The sequence below is a fragment of the Mauremys reevesii genome, linkage group 16, assembly GCF_016161935.1.
Source record: "Mauremys reevesii isolate NIE-2019 linkage group 16, ASM1616193v1, whole genome shotgun sequence".
NCBI lineage: Eukaryota > Metazoa > Chordata > Testudines > Geoemydidae > Mauremys > Mauremys reevesii.
In genome coordinates this window covers 33,814,185-33,837,433 of record NC_052638.1, presented here as the reverse complement: position 1 = coordinate 33,837,433, position 23,249 = coordinate 33,814,185, and the positions used below count along the sequence as shown (strand labels likewise).

At 39.7% G+C, this 23,249-nt stretch overlaps 2 protein-coding genes across 4 annotated transcripts in view; one reads left to right on the top strand and one right to left on the bottom strand.

Moving 5' to 3' along the window:
* Positions 1-73: 73 nt before the first annotated feature.
* On the bottom strand, positions 74-22,147 carry CENPN (centromere protein N). 2 transcript variants are annotated; one of them, XM_039502684.1, is made up of 11 exons: positions 22,000-22,147; positions 20,885-21,065; positions 19,245-19,290; positions 17,615-17,674; positions 17,012-17,088; positions 14,812-14,982; positions 14,136-14,237; positions 13,483-13,540; positions 11,859-11,971; positions 7,309-7,432; positions 74-946 (listed from the first exon to the last, which is right to left on the bottom strand). In XM_039502684.1, the coding sequence occupies exons 1-11, from the start codon at positions 22,038-22,040 to the stop codon at positions 921-923; spliced, it is 999 nt and encodes a 332-aa protein (XP_039358618.1). In that variant the 5' UTR covers positions 22,041-22,147; the 3' UTR covers positions 74-920. The 2 variants fall into 2 exon arrangements, with proteins under 2 accessions (XP_039358618.1, XP_039358617.1); XM_039502683.1 differs by lacking the exon at positions 74-946 and adding an exon at positions 4,922-6,978.
* The window catches only part of CMC2 (C-X9-C motif containing 2), a 41,660-nt gene continuing 40,503 nt past the window's right edge, over positions 22,093-23,249 (top strand). The window contains exon 1 of one of the 2 annotated variants that reach the window (XM_039502687.1): positions 22,093-22,402. The gene's annotated coding sequence lies outside the window, so the exon portion shown is untranslated. The remainder of the gene's footprint in view (positions 22,403-23,249) is intronic. The other variant, XM_039502689.1, reaches the window with a different exon arrangement.

Sequence of the window (23,249 nt, the reverse complement as noted above, 5' to 3'; positions counted from 1 at the left end):
ATAAATCATTTCTCATATAAACCATGTTTAATATAAACCTTCTTTAATATCACTACAAGAGGAATGTAGTAGGGGAAGATGTAGGAGTAGGGGAAGTGAAGAAAGGAAAGGGGATGAGATGGGGGAGTGGGGAAGAGAAGGAAGGGAATGGAGGGAAGCAGGAGCCCTGAAGTGGCCCCTTGGCAGTAGCAGCTAGGGCTCCCCCATTAAGCCAGTTAATCACCATCAGCTACCCATCTGCAATACCAACCCTCCTCCCCCCAATGGCTGCCCATCTGCAATACCAGTCATTGGAGGTGTTTAAGAACAGGTTATACAAACAGCTGTTAGGAATGGTCCATTCTAGTTAGCTCTGCCTCAGTGGAAGGAGTTGGGTTAGATTACTTTTCTTGGCTCTTTACAGACTCAGGAAGACAACACTCCATTTCAAATATATCTCAACAGCCATAAGGGTGAGAAACTCAAATTGAAAAGCACTTAAAATTGAGATTGTGAATGCTATTGTATGGCAAAGGGTGAATGCCCTGACAAATTACACAGCATTAAGACTAATGACATGGCTGGATTTAAACCACACTACAACTTTAAAACAATCTATAATTTGTCTCCCACTACATCCCCATACTCACTTCCTAAACCTTCATTTTCTCTCACTGAGATCACCATTCACATCTCTTTGCCTCTTACCTCCTATGCACCAATTCGGGTTGATTAAACTAAGGTAGGCCATCTCTCTTTCTAGCAGTAATCACATTTTGAAATATCATAGATATAGATATATAAAAAATCAGCTGTCGGTTTGATCAACTTACAAGCACACAGCATAGTTGTCTTCAGGATTCTTAATCCGTTATCACATCCCTTCATCAATCCAGACCCACGCCTATGCTTTTGTGCCAGATTCAGCTTTGACTCTTCTCCTATGATCTAACTCCCAAGCATATTACTGGTAAGAAAATTAAAAAATACCTAATTCTCACATATATTTAAAGTATAGCTTACATAAGACATTTAAAAAAACCTAGATAGTATATTTGATGTAAATGGATGATAAACTAAAGTAGAGAATTATTGGAAGACTGTATAAATGCTGCAAATACAAAATAAGTTATTCTTTCCAACTCTCACATTTTTCATTGGCCTTGTCATATCCATAACTCTGGATTATACAGATTTACAAGGTAATCTTTATGCAAATATAAGGATCTGTAGATTCAGATTAAGGACCTTTTTATTTTCCTCTTCCGATTATGCATTTGCACAGCAAAACCAACCTTTTAAAAAAAGTCCTTAAGTCTATGAAGGAATACACTGAATATATGTTCATTTTTATCTCATATGATTAGTGAAATCCTTTTAATTAACTACATAATTATCCAGGCTCAGAACATTCCTGAGGGTTATAAAAATTTAGAAGTTGACAGCAAGGTTTTTCCTTCAGGCATTAACAGAAATACTGCATTTCAAAAAATTATTTGAATCCACTTAATGTATGGCTAATAAATTATATGTACATTACCCTATAAATCTTATACTTTGAACATATGTCCTCCCATTATATCAAAACAGGAAAATAGACTTCTCTAAATGAAAGGAGGAAAGTATTAAAACTACTAATTTTATTCTTCACCTTCTCTCCTTGTGGTTAAAAATAAATGTTACATGAAAATCAGATCTGGGTGTGAAAACTGAGTTTGGATACATAAATATTTTTTCTACAGTAACTGTGGTTCTTCAAGATATGTTAGTCACATGGATTCCACTCTTGATGAACATGGGCATTGTGTGTGAGATTACATTCTTGAGGTCGCATTTGTGCCCAAGTGTCCTTGTGCTGCACCCACACCAGAGAACATAAAGGGCAGAGCAACCGCAACCATCCCTCAGTTCTTTTGCCAAATTAGAATCCCACAGTAGAGTTGCGGGGGAGAGAGAGAGAGAGACTAACAAGTAGTTCTTTGTTTGCTTGGAGGTGGGTACTAAGAGTCCCACTTAAACAATGACTGTAGGACATACCAACCAAAACAGGCATTGAATCTGGAAGACTATTGTGATGGTGGCAGACCAGGTCATGCTGGAGAGTATTCAGGTCAATTCACTTGTGTATTAGTATAGATCAAAGTAATGGTTAAATGTAATGGGGGGGTGGTGTTTAAACTTCATGAAAACGAATGGGCTGTTATTTGCATTGTTTTCACTTATCTATTCCTGTTATAATGTAATGGTAAATATTTACATAAGAACAGCCATACTTGAGTCAGACCATTGGTCCACCTAGCCCAGTATCCTGTCTCCCTACAGTGGCCAGTGCCAGATGCTTCAGATGCACTGTGTATACATTGTATATACACCCCTGTAACTAAATAACCCAAAGAAAAAAAAGTCCTTCATTAGCATTGTACAAGTTAAGGACTTTAACAGAAAATGCTGATTTCAAAGCAAGTGGCCATTCTGTATGATGGTTGGAGGTCAGAAGACTAAGTGCATTCCTCACTCACAGTCAACAAAAAAAAAAGCCCACAGCTTGTCACTGTGCAGTAAATAAGGAATGGGCTCACTCACTGAACGAGGAGGAAACAAAATATCAAATAGTTCCTCCTTAAGAGAGTAACATCGATCCTGCACACTGAATGAGGCAGGGGTCCTGTCACAAAATAGTATGTTTTCAACTAATTAAAGATATCAACGTATGCACACCAGGGAGCAAATTAAAGTTGCACAGGTAACCTTAATTCTGGCTTTTGTAGGTGACAAATCTGAGGAACTGTCACAGATTGAAGTGTCACTAGAGGAGGCTTTGGAATTAATTGATAAACTCAACATTAACAAGTCACTGGGACCAGATGGCATTCACCCAAGAGTTCTGAAAGAACTCAAATGTGAAGTTGCGGAACTATTAACTAAGGTTTGTAACTTGTCCTTTAAATAGGCTTCAGTACCCAATGACTGGAAGTTAGCTAATGTAACGCCAATATTTAAAAAGGGCTCTAGAGGTGATCCCGACAATTACAGACCGGTAAGTCTAACGTCGGTACCGGGCAAATTAGTCGAAACAATAGTTAAAAATAAAATTCAGACACACAGGAAAACACAAACTGTTGAGCAATAGTCAACATGGTTTCTGTAAAGGGAAATCGTGTCTTACTAATCTATTAGAGTTCTTTGAAGGGGTCAACAAACATGTGGACAAGGGGGATCCGGTGGACATAGTGTACTTCGATTTCCAGAAAGCCTTTGACAAGGTCCCTCCCCAAAGGCTCTTACGTAAATTAAGCTGTCATGGGATAAAAGGGAAGGTCCTTTCATGGATTGAGAACTGGTTAAAAGACAGGGAACAAAGGGTAGGAATAAATGATAAATTCTCAGAATGGAGAGGGGTAACTAGTGGTGCTCCCCAAGGGTCAGTCCTAGGACCAATCCTATTCAATTTATTCATAAATGATCTGGAGAAAGGGGTAAACAGTGAGGTGGCAAAGTTTGCAGATGATACTAAACTACTCAAGGTAGTTAAGACCAAAGCAGATTGTGAAGAACTTCAAAAAGATCTCACAAAACTAAGTGATTGGGCAACAAAATGGCAAATGAAATTTAATGTGGATAAATATAAAGTAATGCACATTGGAAAAAATAACCCCAACTATACATACAATATGATGGGGGCTAATTTAGCTACAACAAGTCAGGAAAGATCTTGGAGTCATCGTGGATAGTTCTCTGAAGATGTCCACGCACTGTGCAGAGGCGGTCAAAAAAGCAAACAGGATGTTGGGAATCATTAAAAAGGGGATAGAGAATAAGACTGAGAATATATTATTGCTCTTATTTAACTTCATGGTACGCACACATCTCGAAAACTGTGTACAGATGTGGTCTCCTCACCTCAAAAAAGATAGTCTAGCACTAGAAAAGGGCAACTAAAATGATTAGGGGTTTGGAGAGGGTCCCATATGAGGAAAGATTAAAGAGGCTAGGACTCTTCATCTTGGAAAAGAGGAGACTAAGGGGGGATATGATAGAGGTATATAAAATCATGAGTGATGTTGAGAAAGTGGATAAGGAAAAGTTATTTACTTATTCCCATAATACAAGAACTAGGGGTCACCAAATGAAATTAGTAGGCAGCAGGTTTAAAACAAATAAAAGGAAGTTCTTCTTCACGCAGCGCACAGTCAACTTGTGGAACTCCTTACCTGAGGAGGTTGTGAAGGCTAGGACTATAACAATGTTTAAAAGGGAACTGGATAAATTCATGGTGGCTAAGTCCATAAATGGCTATTAGCCAGGATGGGTAAAGAATGGTGTCCCTAGCCTCTGTTCGGCAGAGGATGGAGATGGATGGCAGGAGAAAGATCACTTGATCATTGCCTGTTAGGTTCACTCCCCCTGGGGCACCTGGCATTGGCCACTGTCGGTAGACAGATACTGGGCTAGATGGACCTTTGGTCTGACCCGGTACGGCCATTCTTATGTTCATTTCCTAACTTTTGAGCGCTTGACTTTTCAACCTTACTGTTTTAACATGTTTTTGCATGTTAATTCATTGTAGAATGAACGTATATTTAGGGACATTAAATCTGCTGAGAATTGCTGAAGATAATCAGAAGATAAATACTTTAGATAGGGAACTTTCATTCATCATTTGTGGATTATGCTTTTATAAGTAGTCTTTCCCTTCTTATGGGGATTGTGGCGAGGCCTTAGTTTGGATCACGAATTAAAACACTCTCGTAAGAATAGTAATAGCACAATATTACACTGAAACACTTTCAATTCTGCTGAATTTTAGTTAAAAGACACATACTTATAAAATAGCAGCATAGGTCCAATAGTGTACAATACAGAGGATTCAGTTTATAATCATTACAAAAAATATTCAGTATAAATGGGTCATAATGAAGTATCTCAAGCCAAACAAAACTTCTACCAAGAAGTTCTACTTTAAATTTTTATTGGTCCTTTCAAATGTAACAAAAAAACCACACAAAACATAACAAAATAGTTTGGTATGCTATACCACAACCCTTCTGAAAAATTCTCTCTGCATATGGACATTATCTAAGCGAATAAAATGTGAATACACAGAATACATCAACAATAAATTGCTAACCAACACAGAATCTAAGAGAGACATTTTGAACAATACAAGTGATCTTCAAACCAAGTCAATTACATCTGTAGCTTAAAATATTAAATGGGTGAAATTCAAAATGTCTGTTTAATTATTAACACTTAGAACTTTGCTGCAAACCCTATTTCTGCTTTAACACTACATTAACTTGGTTCTGCAATCTTTATGTACACAAAGTCAAAAGTTTTAATGTGCAAGGAGTGTGGCAGGATCAGACCCTAGAAAGATATGCATTCAGAAACACTACTTCCCAAAATAAAAGTTATACCAACTGCATTATGTTATACAATAAGACCTATGATGAAATCTCAAGATAGTCAAAGAAAAAGACACAAGTATAATTAAAAATAGACAATTTTGTTACCGGCTGTTGCTCTTAGTGATTACAAACTTTGGGTCTGATATTACATCCATTAAGGTCAGATGGAAAATTTTGCTATTGGACTTCATTAGTAGCAGATGGTCTTATCTTGAAAGGACTACCTTTCAGTGAGGTACAAAACACGTCTAACTGTATGCACATGAATAGTTCTACTGAAGTCTATGGGACTACTGACATGTTCAAAGTTGGGCATGCACTTTGATACATTGCTAAACTGGGGCCCAAATGAGACTATTTAGCAGATTACCTCAGTCATTTATAGTTTATTACAGTTAGTATTTGTTGTCAGGTAAGTGCCCAGAGATTTGTCTAAGTGTATATAACTTGGGTTTTGCATCTCTCATGTCTAACTTATTTCACACACATCATGAACAGCAACTCACATTTAGTGGTCAGAATTTTTTTCCCTTATCAACTAGATTAAAGATTTTGTAAAAACTAGGCATATGTGCACAGCCCTAATGATGCATTTTGTAGGCCCTTAATCTCAAGAGTGTTACTTCTTTATAATTTACTCTTAAAATGTAATTTGCTTCAACAGAAAGGTTCAGTGTCTTTTACTCTTATGGGGAAACTTAAGTAACTATCTTTAATTGTTTAGCTACCTAGTTACTCAGTCTTTTGATAAAATAAATAATTAAAAACCGATTGTACATTAAGTATCACATCTGTTTGTTAAACATTTAGCACCATTTTAAGGATATGAAAAATATGCACCAAATGTCTGATACCAGCTTTTGCTAGTGAATCAGAAACCCAAAACTTCATTAAAAAAAACCTCATTAAAAATGCATCTCACTATCAATGAAGTTATGACAATAGAATATTGTCATAGGAAGGAAGTCTTCTGTTGAAAATGAAAACATCAAGGTAAGGCTAGAATATTAGTTTTCCAAGTAGTGTATATTGGTCTCCTGACATTCTCACTCAGAATTAATGTCTTTGATGCTAGATGACAGACGGCAGATTTAACTGTTTTGTTAAGTGGTGCTAGTACAGTGAAAGAATGCTAATCTGCCACATTACTTGACTTATTGCATTCTGATTAGATCTGTGCCCTAGTTTATTGTGTGCATCCACCAAATACATTATGATCCACAGAAGAACTTCAATGATCTGCTAGATGACAGGCCATTAGTCAATCTCATTGGCTAACTCATTTGTTAAAAATGAACAGTAGGGAAAAAGTACTACCTTAAATGTAAACTATCATTTAAAATGATACACGGAATTACCAAAGAATAAATTAGCTTTAAAAATGGTTCTGAAATTTATCTTGATTAAACACAGTAGTTAAATATATTATATATACACAATTCTTTGCGAATGATTCTTTGCAGTAAAAAAAAAAGTCAGGGGCCTAGACAGCTTGCTGAAAGTATGCCTTTTCGCTCTTTAATTTTAAAATAGTTCCTGGCTTTTTGTGGTATGCATGTAAGTAATGGTGAAAGAGGTGCATCAGCCATACCTGGAGGGAAAGGAAAAAAAAAGAAAGAATCATAGCTTAACTCATCCACCATTTTATCTTTCACATATGATTTAGATTAAAAGGTATAAACTGAGTATCCATGTTCAATCACCGTAATGCTGTAAGCAAATTAGACACAAACTCATGCTTTTGTGCAAATCTGGCCTCATCTGCTAAGGTTATCTATAAAATAATTCTTGTAGTTCACTAAATTTCTATTTATATGTACACAATCAGATTAACCACTCAAATATCCCTTATGAAAGATATGCAAGCTAAATGGAAGACAACATAGTAAAATAGTTCACCTATTAATATTGTAGCACTCACCTGCTGGTGCTAAGGATTTCAATGCTTCTAAAAGATGGGGACTGGAAAATTTGACTACACATCTGAATGGTTCTTTTTCAGTCAGAATGTCCATTTCAGGGTCACCTTTAAACATTGTTTCAAGCTGTGAATACAAAGCATTCAGGTGTCATCAGCAAGGATATACCTTTATGTACATACTATTAAAAAACAAGGCAATATTAAAACTAAAGCCCTGCTTTTTTGTTGGATGTGTCTTCTCTTCTCTCACCTGGGAAGAGACCTGTAACCAATTTATGGCAACATGCCCTTCAGTTTAACACAATACAAAAATGGGCAATGACTATTTAAAACTTGGCTGTCATAACTGTTGTGCTAAACCATAAGTCAAGCATTTCCTGGTGCTAAGTGGTGACTTCCTATGGGCACCATCCCTTCTAACCAGATATCCAGTTGACCCTTTTTAAAATTGAAAATAGGCCAGTTAGTGTTCTTTATTTTATTTATTTTTAAGTATTAAAGGAAACTATAGAAAGGTTAAAAACATTAAATTCTTAATTTAAAAGTAGGGCTCTCAAGAGATTAAAAAAATTAATCACGATTAAGCATACCGTTAAGCAATATTTTTGGATGTTTTCTACATTGTTGAATATATTGATTTCAATTACAACACAGAATACAAAGTGTACAGTCCTCACTTTATATTTTTCTATTACAAATATTTGCACTGTAAAACACAAAATAGCATTTTTCAATTCACCTAATACAAGTACTGTAGTGTAATCTCTTTATCATGAAAGCTGAATTTACAAATGTAGAATTTTTAAAAAAAGCATTCAAAAATAAAACAATGTAAAACTTTAGCGCATACAAGTCCACTCAGTCCTACTTCTTGTTTAGCCAATTGCTCAGACAAACAAGTTTGTTTATATTTGCATGAGATAATGTTGCCCACTTCTTATTTACAATTTCACCTGAAAGTGAGAACAGACATTGGCATGACACTGTTGGTATCCAGTGTCACAATATAGTTACATGCCATATGCGCTAAAGATTCATATGTTCCTTCATGCTTCGAGCACCATTCCAGAGGACATGTCCACGCTGATGATGGGATTTGCTCAATAACGATCCAAAGCAGTGTGGACCAAAGGATGTTCATTTTCATCATCTGAGTCAGATGCCACCAGCAGAAGGCTGATTTTCTTTTTTGGTGCTTTGGGTTCTGTAGTTTCCACATCGGAGTGTTGCTTTTAAGACGTGTGGAGCATGCTTTCCAGAACTCATCCCTCTCAGATTTTGGAAGGCACTTCAGATTTTTAAACCTTGGGTCAAGTGCTGTAGCTATATCTAAAAATCTCACATTGGTGCCTTTTTAGCATTTTGTCAAATCTGTACAACAACATGTGCTGTGTTATCATCTGTGACTGCTATAACATGAAGTATGTGTCAGAATGCGGGTAAAACAGAGCAGTAGACATATTATTCTCCCCCAGACGCAAATATAATTAATGCATTTTTTTTTTTAAAATGAGCACTGTCAGCATAGAAGCATGTCCTCTGGAACGGTGGCCGAAGCATGAAGGGGCATATGAATGTTTAGCATATCCGGCATGTAAATATCTTCCAATGCCGGCTACAAAAGTGCCATGCAATACTGTAAATAAGAAGTGGGCACCATTATCTCCCGTAAATGTAAACAAACTTGTTTGTCTGAGCGATTGGCTGAACAAGAAGTAGGACTGAGTGGATTTGTAGGCTCTAAAGTTTTACATTGTTTTGTTTTTGAGTGAAGTTATGTAACAAAAAAAAAAATCTACATTTGTAAGTTACACTTGCACGATGAAGAGACTGCACTATAGTACTTGTATGAGGTGAATTGAAAAATTCTATTTCTTTGATCATTTTTACAGTGCAAATATTTGCAATCAAAAATATAAAGTGAGCACGCGGGAGGCTGCGGCGGGAATAGCTCAGTGTTTTGAGCATTGGCCTGCTAAACTCAGGGTTGTGAGTTCAATCCTTGAAGGGGCCACTTAGAGATCTGGGGCAAAATCCGTACTTGGTCCTGCTAGTGAAGGCAGGGGGCTGGACTCGATGACCTTTCAAGGTCCCCTTCCAGTTCTATGAGATAGGTACATCTCACTGGTACACTTCGTATTCTGTGTTGTAATTAAAAATCAATATATTAGAAAAATACCCACAAATTTTTAATAAATTTCAATTGGTGTTCTATTGTTTAACAGTGCGATTAAAATCGTGATTAATTTTTTTTGAGTTAATCGCATGAGTTAACTGAGATTAATCAACACCCAATTTAAAAGAGATTTCAATTACCATACTTGCCCTTAGACGGTCGGCTTTTGTTGTTTCATAATCAATTTCTTATTTAAAACAAATATTCTCCCCATTTGCTGAATGAAAAGGACTCATGAAAACAGAAAACTGACTAGTGCGTAAAACAAAAATTAAATTCTCTAATCTCTTTCAGTTATAATCATCTTAAGAGTTGCTTGGAACTGTAATAGGTAAACATTTTCAGACATAAGCATGATTTAAGTTTAGAGTCCTTTTAACCCCTTTTGAGTTAAACACAGAAATGATTAATATTCTCATTAACTAGTTGTGGGAGAAGACATTCCAATCACAAGTTTTAGCTAAGAAAAATCTACCACCGCCTCCTGTGAGATTGTTAGATATGCTAGAGAATACATTAGGTAGGGACCATAAGTATCAGAAGAATAAGCTGTTCAAGGTATACTTTTCAGACTTAATGTCCCAAAATTATTTATGCTATAGTCTTTAGTAAGGGGTTCTCAAACTTCATTTCACCACCACCTCCTAAAAAAAAAAAAAAAAGTTACCACACGACTCCAGGATGGGGGACTGAAGCCTGAGCCTGCCCAGGCCCTCCTGCCCTGGGTGGGGGTGGGGGTGGGGGGCAAAGCCTGAGCCCCACCGCTCCAGGCAGGGGGACCAAGGCCCATGGGTTTCAGCCCCAAGTGGGGAGCCTGTAACCTGAGCCCCACCACCCAGGGCTGAAGCCCCTGTGCTTCGACTTTGGCCCCGGGACCCAGCAAGTCTAATGCCAGCTCTGGCAACTCCATTAAAACGGGCCCTGACCGACTTTGGGGTCCCAACCCACAGTTTGAGAACTGCTGCTCTGGAAAATCCAATTCTGGTCCAGATTGGGACAGACTTCCCTATCCTCTGAGGCTTTCACTCTAGTGCCTCACTTCACATTGCCACTCCAAAAATTTTTGGCCTTTTTCCTCCATCAGGCATTTTGGCTGCCTCTGTGTCTTCCCTTGCTCCTTTCCTTGCCTGATATTTCCAGTCTGGATTCTTCTCTCAAGCATGGCTCAAGCCACTTCAAGCCAGTTCCTAACAAGAGCTATAGTTAGTGTTTTAAAAGAGCAGCTGCACCAACACGCTGCTTTGATTAACTTCTGACTTCATGTTTTGGGCATACATTTTTAAAGTTGGTTTACGGGGCCTATTACAATTATTTTATTTATGCATTCAACAACTTGTTTGTTAGTGTAAGCACATTTTTGGGAAGAATACCTTCTTAATGAAATTGGGGGTGCCCCGATGTGACAAACAATTCCCCACTAAAAAAAAACTGCAATTATGTCCACTGTATATAGTAAAAAATTAAGGGTCAACTCTTGGAATCCCTAATGATACACTCATAGTTTTGTTATGAAGACGACTGCGAGTTTGTCACAGAGGTCATGGATTCTGTGATCTCTGCAGCCATCGGTGTGGCTGGCCTAGGGGCCACCTGAGCAGCTCAGGCAGACCCTGGGCCAGCTGCACCAGCTGCTGCTAGGGCAGTCTCAGGGCACCGCGTCCCCCTCCCTCAGCACCAGGAGTTTGGGTGTGGGAGGGGGGTTAAGGGCAGGGGGTTGGGGCATAGGAGCAGGTGAAGGCCCTGGGTGGCGCTTACCTCAGGTTGCTCCCCAAAAGTGGTGATATGTCCCTCTGTCCCAGCTCTGCCTGCAGCCTCCACCCCCTCCCCACTCCCAAATTTAGTCCGGGGTATATAGTATAAGTCATGGATTGTTCATGAGGCTGTGAATTTTTATTTACTGCTTGTGACCTGTCCATGACTTTTACTAAAAATACACGACTAAAACATACCCGTAGTTATGAACAGATATTTTTTAACATATCTATTGAGTGTTACCTGTACTCTGTATAATCTGGACTTCTATTTCACCAGTACCTAAAAATCTCATTTTATTTTAGTACGACATCCAAAATACTTTGGTCCCAAGAGTATGATCAAATTAAAGTAACTATTACTCAATTAGTATGGATCGTGCAAGACCGAGATATGATCCAGAATTTTAAATGTAGCTTCTTTGGGCACTAGATCCCACGAATGCAGCAAGAGCTCTACAATTATAGATTTCTAATGCAATTAGTTTATGAAAAAAACCTAGTAACGTTTTCTGCAAAAAGTTGTAAAAAAAAAATTCTCTAGTTTTTCTTCCAATTGTGCTTTAACACATCTACCAATTAGTCGTTTTAACCAAATTAGAAGAATTAAATGTGTTTATCACCTTATATTGTGCAAATTCTATTTTTGGTTGGAGACCCTCACCAAAGACCTCCTGATTCACACTCTGAATTCTCTCTTTTTCCCTTTTATTTTCTTGAATTATTCTCGGATCCACTGGAGGGGAAAAAACCAACACACATTGTTAACTCTCATATGTCATTGTTTAGCTATTATGTACACATACCATTTCTTTGCGAATTATTTTTAGATGTGACACACCCAGAATAGAATACAAATTTTTAGAGAATGCACAAAATGATTCATCACTTAAACCAACTCCAAACTAATAAAACAGCCAGACCAAAAAGGGAAAAAAAGTTTAGCATTGTGTACTTTGTGGGTGGGGGAGTAAAGTCACACACTAACAATGTGCCTAACTCGGGGGTCGGCAACCTTTCAGAAGTGGTGTGCCGAGTCTTCATATATTCACTCTAATTTAAGGTTTCGCATGCCAGTAGTACATTGTAAGGTTTTTAAAAGGTCTCTTTCCATAAGTCTAGAACATATAACTAAACTATTGTTGTATGTAAAGTAAATAAGGTTTTTAAAATGTTTAAGAAGCTTCATTTAAAATTAAATTAAAATGCAGAGCTCCCCAGACTGGTGGCCAGGACCCAGGCAGTGAGAGTGCCACTGAAAATCAGCTTGCGTGCTGCAGGTTGCCTACCCTTGGCCTAACTCTAAGCAAATGCTATAAGCAGCTTAATTTTAGGAGCATCAATCCATCCAGGCTTTTAGAAGTTTGACATTTAAAAAGTAATTCGTCTATTAAGATTCCTTTCTAAGAATTACCTAGATTTCATCAGCTGTTTTTCAAACAGCCAAAAGAGTGCTAGGTAAGTCATAAATAAGTGAAGATATTATTTCCTGACCTAAAAAACAAGCTTAGGAAAAATAAGTTATTTCTTGACAAAAAAGTTATAATTCGACAAAAGTTCTCACTAAGCAAAGGTAACAGCTTCAGAACTGCATGTTGGATTTCTTAGTTAAGGCAACCCTGCAGAAGCCAGCCAGAAATCAAACAAGCATGTTATCTCAAAGGGAAGAAACTTTACAGCAGCTGTATAAAAGGTCTACCTTGAATGTTTTGTTCGCATGGATTCTACTTATCATGAACACCAAACTCTTGACCAGTAGCATTCACTGGGGCTGTGCTTGTGCTCTACATGTTCTCCCACACAAGGACAATTAGGACAGTGTGACCCCAACCATTTGCTAATTTGTCTTCAGAATCAATCTGTGCTGAGATTGAGTGGGAATAGAGGGCAGGTCAGAGGAGCCAGGTGGACAAAACATTTCAAAGAAAACAGTTATTGTAAGATAGTGGAGTCTATCTGACCCGCCAAGCTAGTACAAGAATCAGAACCACAACATGAGCATTCAAATGATGTTCGGTGACTTAATAAACAGAACTCAGCCTGGCTTGGAAAGAGTGGAGGTGTAGTCTGGCAAGCAGCAATCACTACAGTGTATGTACTATACTATGAATGTTATATAAGAATTACTTGGCACTTTATAACAAGAAACATTTAGAAAGACCTGAGAACGCAAGCCTGAAAAGTAATGATATTTCAGAACACAGCTTATTTTAAAAGGCCATATATTTAAAAAAAAAAAGCATATACCCTTTTCTGGAAGAACATTTCTTTCTTGTAGAGGTCTTGGGTGATATGTTTGGAAAGTCTAAAAACAAAATACAAAAGTGTGGGAGGGAGGAGGAACAATAAGGTCTTTACAATCAGTTTATTTCCAGTTCTAGGAGCTCTCGCTATAAATAGTTTCCAGATTTCCTTAAAAAACCTTCTGAAACAGAGTGCTCTCCTTGCTTTTACCAATTATGGGAAGTTAAGTATCCAAAATCCTAGTTTTGGAAAGTGATGTTTTCCCTGACTATACTCAGAAAACATTTCTCTATTTGGAAGTGTTCTTTAGACAAGCAGAGTAAATACCTATTCTAATAGTTGCCAAGTCAGTACTTTATTAAGACCAATGAGGCAGTAATAATACAAACCCTTAAGATTAAATAATTTTATCCAATTCTATGTCTTAGTTTAATTGGTAATTCAGGAATGCCTCTAAAAAGCAGTAGGTGGGAAACTAGGTTTTAGATCACCATTTTATGTTACCTCACTGAAAAGCTGTCCACCTCAGTAGTTCAGTATTACTGTAACATGATGAATTCTTGGAAGAGGTTTCCCCCACCTGCTAGGAAGTCTAGAGCCAGGCCTGAAACAAAAAACCAAGACTTATCTTAGAATAAACTTGAAAAGTGACTTACCTGGCTATACCTCTTGAACACAATATCTTTAAGGGAGTCTATACAACGGCTTCGGAGCTCCATTTCATGGATGTCATGGTAATTGGAAGCATGAACCAGTGCCTTTAAATAAAAATTGAAATTATTTTTATCATTACTTCTTAAGTCACCCTTATGTTTACAATAAAATGTAACACATTCCTGGCTAATGCAACATTTTTATTCAGCTATTAAGTTGTAGGTTCTGTCACCATCACCCAAGAGGATATGACGTAAAGATACCTTGCAAGGTAACAGGTCCTCAACACAAGCACATCCGGTTCAGAGATTTAAAATTATAGTCTAGTAAAAGCACAAACTCACGTTATTAAATAAAATTTCTATAAAGAGAAAAATCTTAAAGGCAGTTATTCTACGTGGTTTGTATTTAAGGAGTTTTGGTACGGTCTTTAAAGTGGTATATGAGAGGGCACTAATACTGAGAAGGTATCTCTGAATACACATATGCACTTGTGCCTCTGAACGCCCCTAGTGAACTCCATTTAGGGATCTAATCTAAAGATTGTGTTATGTTTCCAGACCAAACAACTACATTACAGATTTTCTAGTGCGATGTTTCCTCACACTTTCAACAACCCTCTTTTGATAACTAGAAACAACATTATGGAGATCTATAACAGTCAAGTTTTCTCTATACCTGACAAAGCAGAGGTAGGCTGCTCCTAAGACTGGAAATGAAGACATAGGGAGTTTGCGAGTGATACACGACATAAGTAGCTTTGTACTGGTTTGGTTTTGTATACTGTGTTCCCCAAGCAATTCGGATCCATATTGCATTATCCTCATATTCTCTGAAGTTGATAGTCACCTGATTAGAAAAATCAAAAGCTACAATTTAGTTAGGCACTCAGATCAGGAGACACCAAAATTAAGGTTGTGTGGATTAACTGTTCCCCTGTGTTTATGCATTACATTTAGGTACTATATGTGAACATGTGATATGCCACTGCTGATGAAAAAGAAACATATCCCATTGACTTCCACGGCATTCTTTCAACAGATGGAATTTAGCCTGTAGTATTTAGAAAATATCTTTACGTTAGAAGAAGTCATTTTTTTTTTAAATAAATGCAAGCACCCTTATTGGAAGCAAAGGTAGATAGCAGCAATACATTTGTAGTGTATGTGGAGCACTAGTGACAGTAACCCAAGTGCTTCCATTCTAATGAGCCTATTTCACTACCCATTTTACAGGTGTGAGGTTACATTACAGTAGTAGCTTTTCAGCCTTAGGACTGAATATATTTCAAAGAGGTCAATGTCCACAGTCAATGCTTTGGGGTAGTTTCTCTGCCCTGTTCCATTTCCTTTTACCACTCGGGTCGCAGTTCAACTGGTTATTGGTTTTCAGCTTCACCCACCCATACCAAGTTACCCTGAGTGACTGTGCGGGGAAGGGAAGCCACCCTTTGCTAGGTGCTCTCGTAGGTTCAGGCAGAGCCAGTAAAGCTCCTATACTGCTTCTAATGGGGGAGGGAAGGAGGCAATTGGTCAGTCACAGTCATTTTTTTCTCCTTCCCTTGCAATGCAGGCAAACTGCTCAGCAGTTGAATCAAGAAAGAAAACAGCTGCTGACAATGCTCCAGAGTCTGCTAAGGAAGCAGTGTCCCCCTCCAATAGTGACAAGTGTTTCATATACTGATGAAAGAAACACATTAAACTGATAATCAGATCAAACAAAATGTTCATACACATTCACTCTTGATAGCCATGAGTAGCTCCCTAGGTCATATGTTGGACATTACTTCATAAAGTATGTGACCCAAGAACACCACCGTCTACTAGACAATGTAAAATTTTTCCAAAATATAACAATATCAGGGCCAAAACTCCAAGACAAAGAAAATATGCTCACTAGGGATAATAAATTGAAGAATAAGCTAGAGACCATATGCAAGAGCAGTTTACTATTCTGACTCCATTTTTACTACTGGTGCTAACTTCAGAATCATGTATACACCCTCCCCACTTCCACCTCTGTTTTCTGCTTATTGATAAAAAAATTAAATTACATGGCTACTTCAAATTCCACTCAGATTGTTTGGCGAGAGATGTTTATTTATATATTAGTTAACAGAGTTGTTTTATTGATTGACAGATTAGAACAGTATCAATTATATCTAGGCTACATGAACACACTAGCTTTAAAGTCTCAGATGTATCTGTCCCAAAACACTGCACTCTTCTGGACTATAATGAGCAACATTCCATTTTTGTATCTAGCAATGCTTTTTGAAGCTATATTTATCTAGTTTGTGTATTTTCTGAAGTACAGGCTCAAACTTGTTTTCCATTATTTGCCAGTAGATAGAGTGTTACTTAGTACACCTCTACCCCGATACAACACGACCCGATATTACGCGGTAAAGCAGCGCTCCGGGGGGGGGAGGGGGGGGCGGAGCTGCGCACTCTGACAGATCAAAGCAAGTTCGATATAACGCGATTTCACCTACAACGTGGTAAGATTTTTTGGCTCCCACGGACAGCGTTATATCGGGGTAGAGGTGTACTGAAAACATACAAAATTGGAAATACAACTGTATTTCTCTGGAGCCTGAAACAGATAACGCTACATTTTAAGACAGAACTCTGCCACTTTTCACTTCCCTCAACCAGAATAAAGCAAATCTGAAGGTAAACACCACTACTGGGGCAGTATATATAGTTTCTCCTTGGTATTTCAAATACAATCCCCCACGACTCCAGCAATTTACAGATTTACTTCAAGTTTTGGTTAAAAAGCAGGGACAAATCAATAATTATCTTCCTAAAGACGATATAATAACCACCCTTTATATTGCAGAGTTGCAACTCATTTAGAATGGTTTTATTCTTACATTTTTCAGAGCTGACCGAAGACTTCTCTTAAATTTATATTTGAAATCTGCCAAGTTAAAAGAGTCAGTTTCTTCACCTGTTATACAAGAAAAGATACCACTTATTGTAAACACAAAATTATGACTGTTAGACATAATTTGGTCTGTTACAGCAAAATGGTATTACAGTGATGTAGCATCAACCCAAGAATTTAAACATTTATTGTAACCATTAAATATATAAAATAGTGTCAGTTTAATCTCTCCGGGGAGTTTCGGCACTTCTTTTTTTAGATTGTGAGCACTGACATACCACACACGCACACATGTCTCTTCCCTTATACTGTCTCACCTTAACAAATAGACTAATTTATTAATAACAAATACATCTACTTAATATAATGCATTGGATTTTCCTAACAATCAGTATTTTCATACACCTGAGTAGTCCAAAATTGAGGGCGTAGGAGAAATCTGTACAAACCGAATAATGGAATTTATAAAACTGAGGAATTTTCCTGGGGTTGGGTAGGGGTGGGGTATGTAAAAACCAAAAATGAAAGACCTTTCCTATAAGTGAGAATCCTGTAGAGGTGGTCTCTTTAGAGAAAGATGTTTACCTACCCGCTGCTTTGGTCATTTGGTAAACAGTCCAAACTTTCTTGTTCCGATAGGTGTGGTTGTCTGTGGAGATAAGAGTTGTCCAATGATGCAGTCAACATGGAACATAACTGTTTTGAGTAAACTACTGACATACATTATTTGTGATCAGATCACTTTCAAACAACTGTCCTCATATTCAAAAAAAGTCCTAGTGATCAAGATTGTCCTAAGCTGCAGGTAGCTTCTAGTCTACAAGTAAAATAGGCATCTTTATACGGGAGACATTAAAATTTGTTGTATTTTGGTTAATTAATTAATGAAGAGGTAACCTCCTCCCAATTCACTCTTTAAAACTGTTTAGGGCAATTAGAGGGAAAAAAAGGACTTACATTGATAACTATGTACTTACAAGTTGGAGAAAACCTGTAAGTACATAGTTATCAATGTATAAGAAACAGCTAGAGCAACATGCAACAAAAAAAATAACAAGATAGCAATTTTGGAATCACTTATACTTCAGTTTTCCACATAAACAAAAGTTATATTTTTTAAATATATTTATAATTATGTTGAATTTAGAGATCCACCTTGATTATTAGAAGCTGATGTGCCATACGCTGAATTAAACTAAGGGTAGGTCTATACTCACCGTCTGGGTCGACGCGGTGAGTTCGACTTCTTGGAGTTCGAACTATCGCGTCTAATCAAGATGCGATAGTTCGAACTCCCCGCGTGCTCTGGTCGACTCCGGAACTCCACCACCGCGAATGGCGGTGGCGGAGTTCGACCCCGCCGCGTCTGGACGGGTAAGTCAGTCGAACTAGGGTACTTCGAGTTCAGCTACGCGAATAGCGTAGCTGAACTTGCGTACCCTAGTTCGACCCCTCCCCCCCCTTAGTGTAGACCAGGCCTAACACTCATATTACTCCTGGGGGAATTCTGCACCAAAAAATTAAAAATTTTGCAAAATTCTGCATATTTTGTCAAAATAACACAATATAAATCACTCCAGTTTCAATTATTTTGGTAATTTATTTCAAAATACCTGTCAACAAGGATGTCAACAATACAGACAACAGCAAAAAAAGATTCCCCCAGGAGTAGAGTGCGCTGTGTGGCCCCCAGAGCCCATTCCCCCGGACTCCCATCCCCCTAGAGCTAAGCTGCAAGGCACCCCCCAGCCCAGATACCCCAAACCCAGAGCTGAGCCATGGGGCACCCTCCAGCCTCCCCAAACCCAGCTATGGGGTGGCCCCCTGGTCCCCGAGCCCAGCCACAGGGCAGCCCCTTTTTTTAAATTCAAAAAAGAATTAGATAACTTCGTGAAGGATAGGTCCATCAGTGGCTATCAGCCAAGAATGTCTGGGATGCAACCCCATGATCTAGGTGTCCCCTAAACCTCTACCTGCCAGAAGCTGGGACTGGACAACAGGGGATGAATCACCTACTAAGTTGTCTGTTCTGTTCATTTCCTCTGAAGCATCTGGCACGGGCCACTGTCAGAAGACAGGATCCTGGGCTAGATGGACTATTGGGCATACTGTGTCAGACCATTGTTAACATACCAATATCTCATAAGGGCAATTCTCTGAATTAGAAGTTATTTGATAATGTCAGACAAAATATAAAGAAAAAGGTATTTTTAACTTACAAATCATGTCTAGGATGGCTGCTTGCTTGATACTTGCAGAGTTTTCCTGCAAGAAAATATTCAGAGTGTATGGTGAACCATAGAGCCAGAATTCTTTATAGCACTTCATTAAAATTGCAGCTTAAAAAAAACACTGTCTGGAATTTTAGCCCCAGAATGCAGATACTGTTAAAATTACTTAGATTGCATTAATGGCCACAGAATGCTAGGCAGTTTCTAAACACAAGACAACAAACTCCCTGTCACAAAGAGCATACAGTCAGAAAAAGCTTTTGCCAACCCAAAATTAGTCATAGTTTTCTTAAACAAACAAACAAAAAAAATAATCATAATATTTGAGGACTTATGCACTCCCTCTGCAGAGGCTGCAATTTAAACATTGCTGTTCTGAACCAATACACAAGACCCAGTAAGTGAAATTAACTAAACTTGATTATAAACAGAAGAGAAAATGACTAGCATTTCATTATGCAAAACAAGTAAAAGGTGAACTATCATTTTCTTCTCATCAATTTTATTTAGTTTTTAAAAATTCATGCCATCTGAATAATCTCAGATACTCTTAGGATAATAGAGTAAAGAAGTTTCTACAAACACCCTCACTATTTTTAACCTGGCATTTGTTATCCCACTAAAAGTAGTTTAACAATACTATTTATGGTGTTTAGCAAGTCTTTTTGGCTTGCACCTGAAGCTTGCATATTAATACTATAGATAAGAGATCTGTGGAATCACGAGATTCCAATGCCTTTAAAACTGTGTAACAAAAAGTAGAATTTAAGGGAATATATGATAACTGATTTCAGTGTAGCAGCTGTGTTAGTCTGTATCCGCAAAAAGAACAGGAGTACGTGTGGCACCTTAGAGACTAACAAATTTATTTGTGATAACTGAGACTCCAGAGGCCAGCCCAGGGGTCTCCCCATGCAAACGCAATTGTAGGATTAGGCCTCAACTGTGGAATATTATCACAAGCAGTGTCATATGAGGAAATTTTGTTTTACACCAGGTAAAGTGAAAACAAATCTTGCAGAGGAAATTATTCCATCTAATGTGCTTGTTTGTCAAAACAGAAACCGCAAACCTCAGAAACCACACTACAGAATTCCAGAAGAATAAAAAACTATAGGCATTCTACTCCTTAAGAGAGAGACAGCATTTTAGGAGTAACATAGGTATGTCTTAGCCTTCTAGATGTCCAGATAGAATATGTTTAACATTCCGATTCACAAATACAGAACTTCAGAAAGCTCCATCCCTACTGAATGGCTGGAATCTACCTAGTGCCAATACATAAATCTTTGAGTAACTGTTAACAATAGCAGGCTCTAATCTATGATTCGATTAAAGAGCAAGGAAGAATGGAGTCCAACTGTGCCTTCCTATAGGCTAGTTGTGTACCCACTGAAATTAGTTAGACCAACTCAGTATTCATACACTATATTTCTCAGATTGGAAACTATTAACCTGTGCCTGGATTAAGGAAAATACAGTTAATTTGAGAATGAGAACATTTTCCTTCTTAAATGCTGTCACACATTACAAAGACACATGTTTCTAGTATACCATCCTGCCATTATGCAAGTATAATGAAAATGTTTCAAACAGACAGACAGACCATTCACAATGGATGTTATCACCTCACAAAGCTCCACCACTTCTTGGGAAATTCTTTCCTTTATCTGATGCACGTTAATGGTTTGCAGCTGCGTCTTGGAGAGGAATTCCCACATCGTTAGCATTTCCATGATTTCATGGCGTGGGATTTTCAGCACAGTCCTTCTGATATACTCAGCAACTGTCTCATCCATTGTGAAGCCACTTTAAAAAGCAATATTAAAGAGATATAAGCCAATGACAAGGGAAGGTGGGGTGTGGATTACTCCGACTGGTCTGTGCTGTACACTCCCGCGCTGAAGCTCTGGTACTGGCCACTGCTGGAGACAGATCATTGGTCTGATTGGCAGTTCTAATGTACACACTGCAAAGAATCGGCGCGTTTCCGAGGCTTAGGACACCTGCTCCTTTGAGGGAGTATCACATCAGCAGTGCTTCTATAGCCTGTGAAATTTCCCAAAATCTGGGAATTTTTGAGTAAATCGTTTTGAATGAAAATTCCCAATTTCCCAAGTTGAAACATTTTACTCACACACTTCCAGGTTTGGGGAAAATTTCCTAGAATACAGAAGCACCGTAAAAAACGTTGGGAATTTTTCACCAGATTTGGGAAACTTTTAGCGCTAGGTTGGGAAAAGTTGGCACTGCACATCAGCGGCACCTGAACCCTACCCTGGCAGAGAGAAAATGCCCCTGTTCTAGCCTCGGGGAGTCACCGCCCACGCTGCTCCGAGACTGGGCGAAGGACACGCCTGAGTCCCCGCAGCAATTTCCGCCCTGGGGCTGGCTCTAGGGAAGCGGTGTGTGTGTGTGACACGGACAGGCTGCGGGGTGTCCGTCAGCGGGGGGAGGGAGGCGCGCCTGCCTCGGAGCGGCGAAGGCCGAGGTGTGGGGGAGCTGGGCCCCCGAAGGCGCTCGCTCCACACGAGGGAAGGCGACTCCCACGGCAGAGCCGTAGTGGGAAGGCCCCGTGAATACCCGCCGCTGGGGCCCCTTCCAGCTACGCGGGCGGGGAGGTGCTGCAGGCCCGGGGGCGGGGAAGCCCCTCCCGCGGGAAACGGGGGTCAGTCACAGACCCGGGCAGGGCACGTGACGCCCCAAGAGCATTTCCTCAGGGCCCGGGCACCACCCCGCTTACCTGTCAAGGGCACCGCGACGGCGACGGCCGCTCGCGGACATGTCGACAGAGCAGCGTTTTTCGGGCTCACCAAACTGCCCGCTATTTCCCGCCGGCCACGCCCACGCCTTCGACGCACCCAATCATCCAGCTTCCTGCATTTGAATGGCCCAATCACGAGCGCTCTTTCCTCCTCCCCCGGTTGGGACATGCGCGTTGTGAGAGTTGCGTCCGGCCGTAGGCTCCGCCCCCTGTGACCGCTACGTCGAAGGGCCTTCACTGCCGAGGTCCTATCTATTTCCGGGTCATGACCGCTCTGCCTCTGCCCTAGCTGGGTTGCACTTGTCAGTCCTGAGGTGAGGCGCGGCTGCCGCCGGGGCCCGGCTTTTTCTCTTGACGGAGTTTTCTTCTCCCCGGGATTGGAGTAAGTGAAAGGCGGCTGAGCGGGGAGGGGCCAGCCGCCCTGACTCCCGCCTGTTAACTCCCCTTCCCCTCTGACTCCTCTTCTCCCCCGCCCCCAGGTGTTCACCCCTCTCCAGTTCGACTTTCACAGACACGGGAGAAGTGGGTGGCCCCTCCCCTCTGCATGCGCACCGGTCAGAGCATGGGGGGCTTGGAGGGGGACTAACCCCTTCCATCCTCTCACAGGGAGGAGAAGGGCCTCACGCCCCCATCTGAGCGGGATAGACGCCCCCATGTTCCCAGGCACACGCAAGAAAAGAGGGTTGATTCCCCCGAAGAGGGGAGAATGACTCTCCCCAGGCCCCTACCACAGGAGAAAAGGGGGCCGGCCCCTGCCGCAAAACAAACAAACCATCCTTTCTTCTGTAGCTATGGGTACAGTCAGGCTGCAGGTTTATCTGCCGCACGCTGGAACGAGTGACATGGCAGTGAGGTGAAGCACAGTATAGATTAGGAATAATCAACTCTTTTTTGTCACTGTCCGAATTTCTTGGTCAAGATATAGGCAAGGTCCAGACTCCAAGAGAAACATTTTTCACACAGCAATACCAATAATGATAATAAGTAAATAAAAAAGATGTTGCAGACTGTTCAAAAGCATCTGGTGGCTCGGCTTTGGCTCACTGTCCACCTGTTGTCTACCCTGGTTTACCACCGTACAGCTTAAGCCTTAAAATATGGGAGCAGGTTATCCAAACTGTCCAGCCCCCTCCTCTGTGTACCTTTTCTTCTGTTTATGTTCCTGTGCGGAGCCCACCCCTGGGGTCTCTTCATTCTAGAGTGGCTTGCATTCCTATTGGGGCATGGTA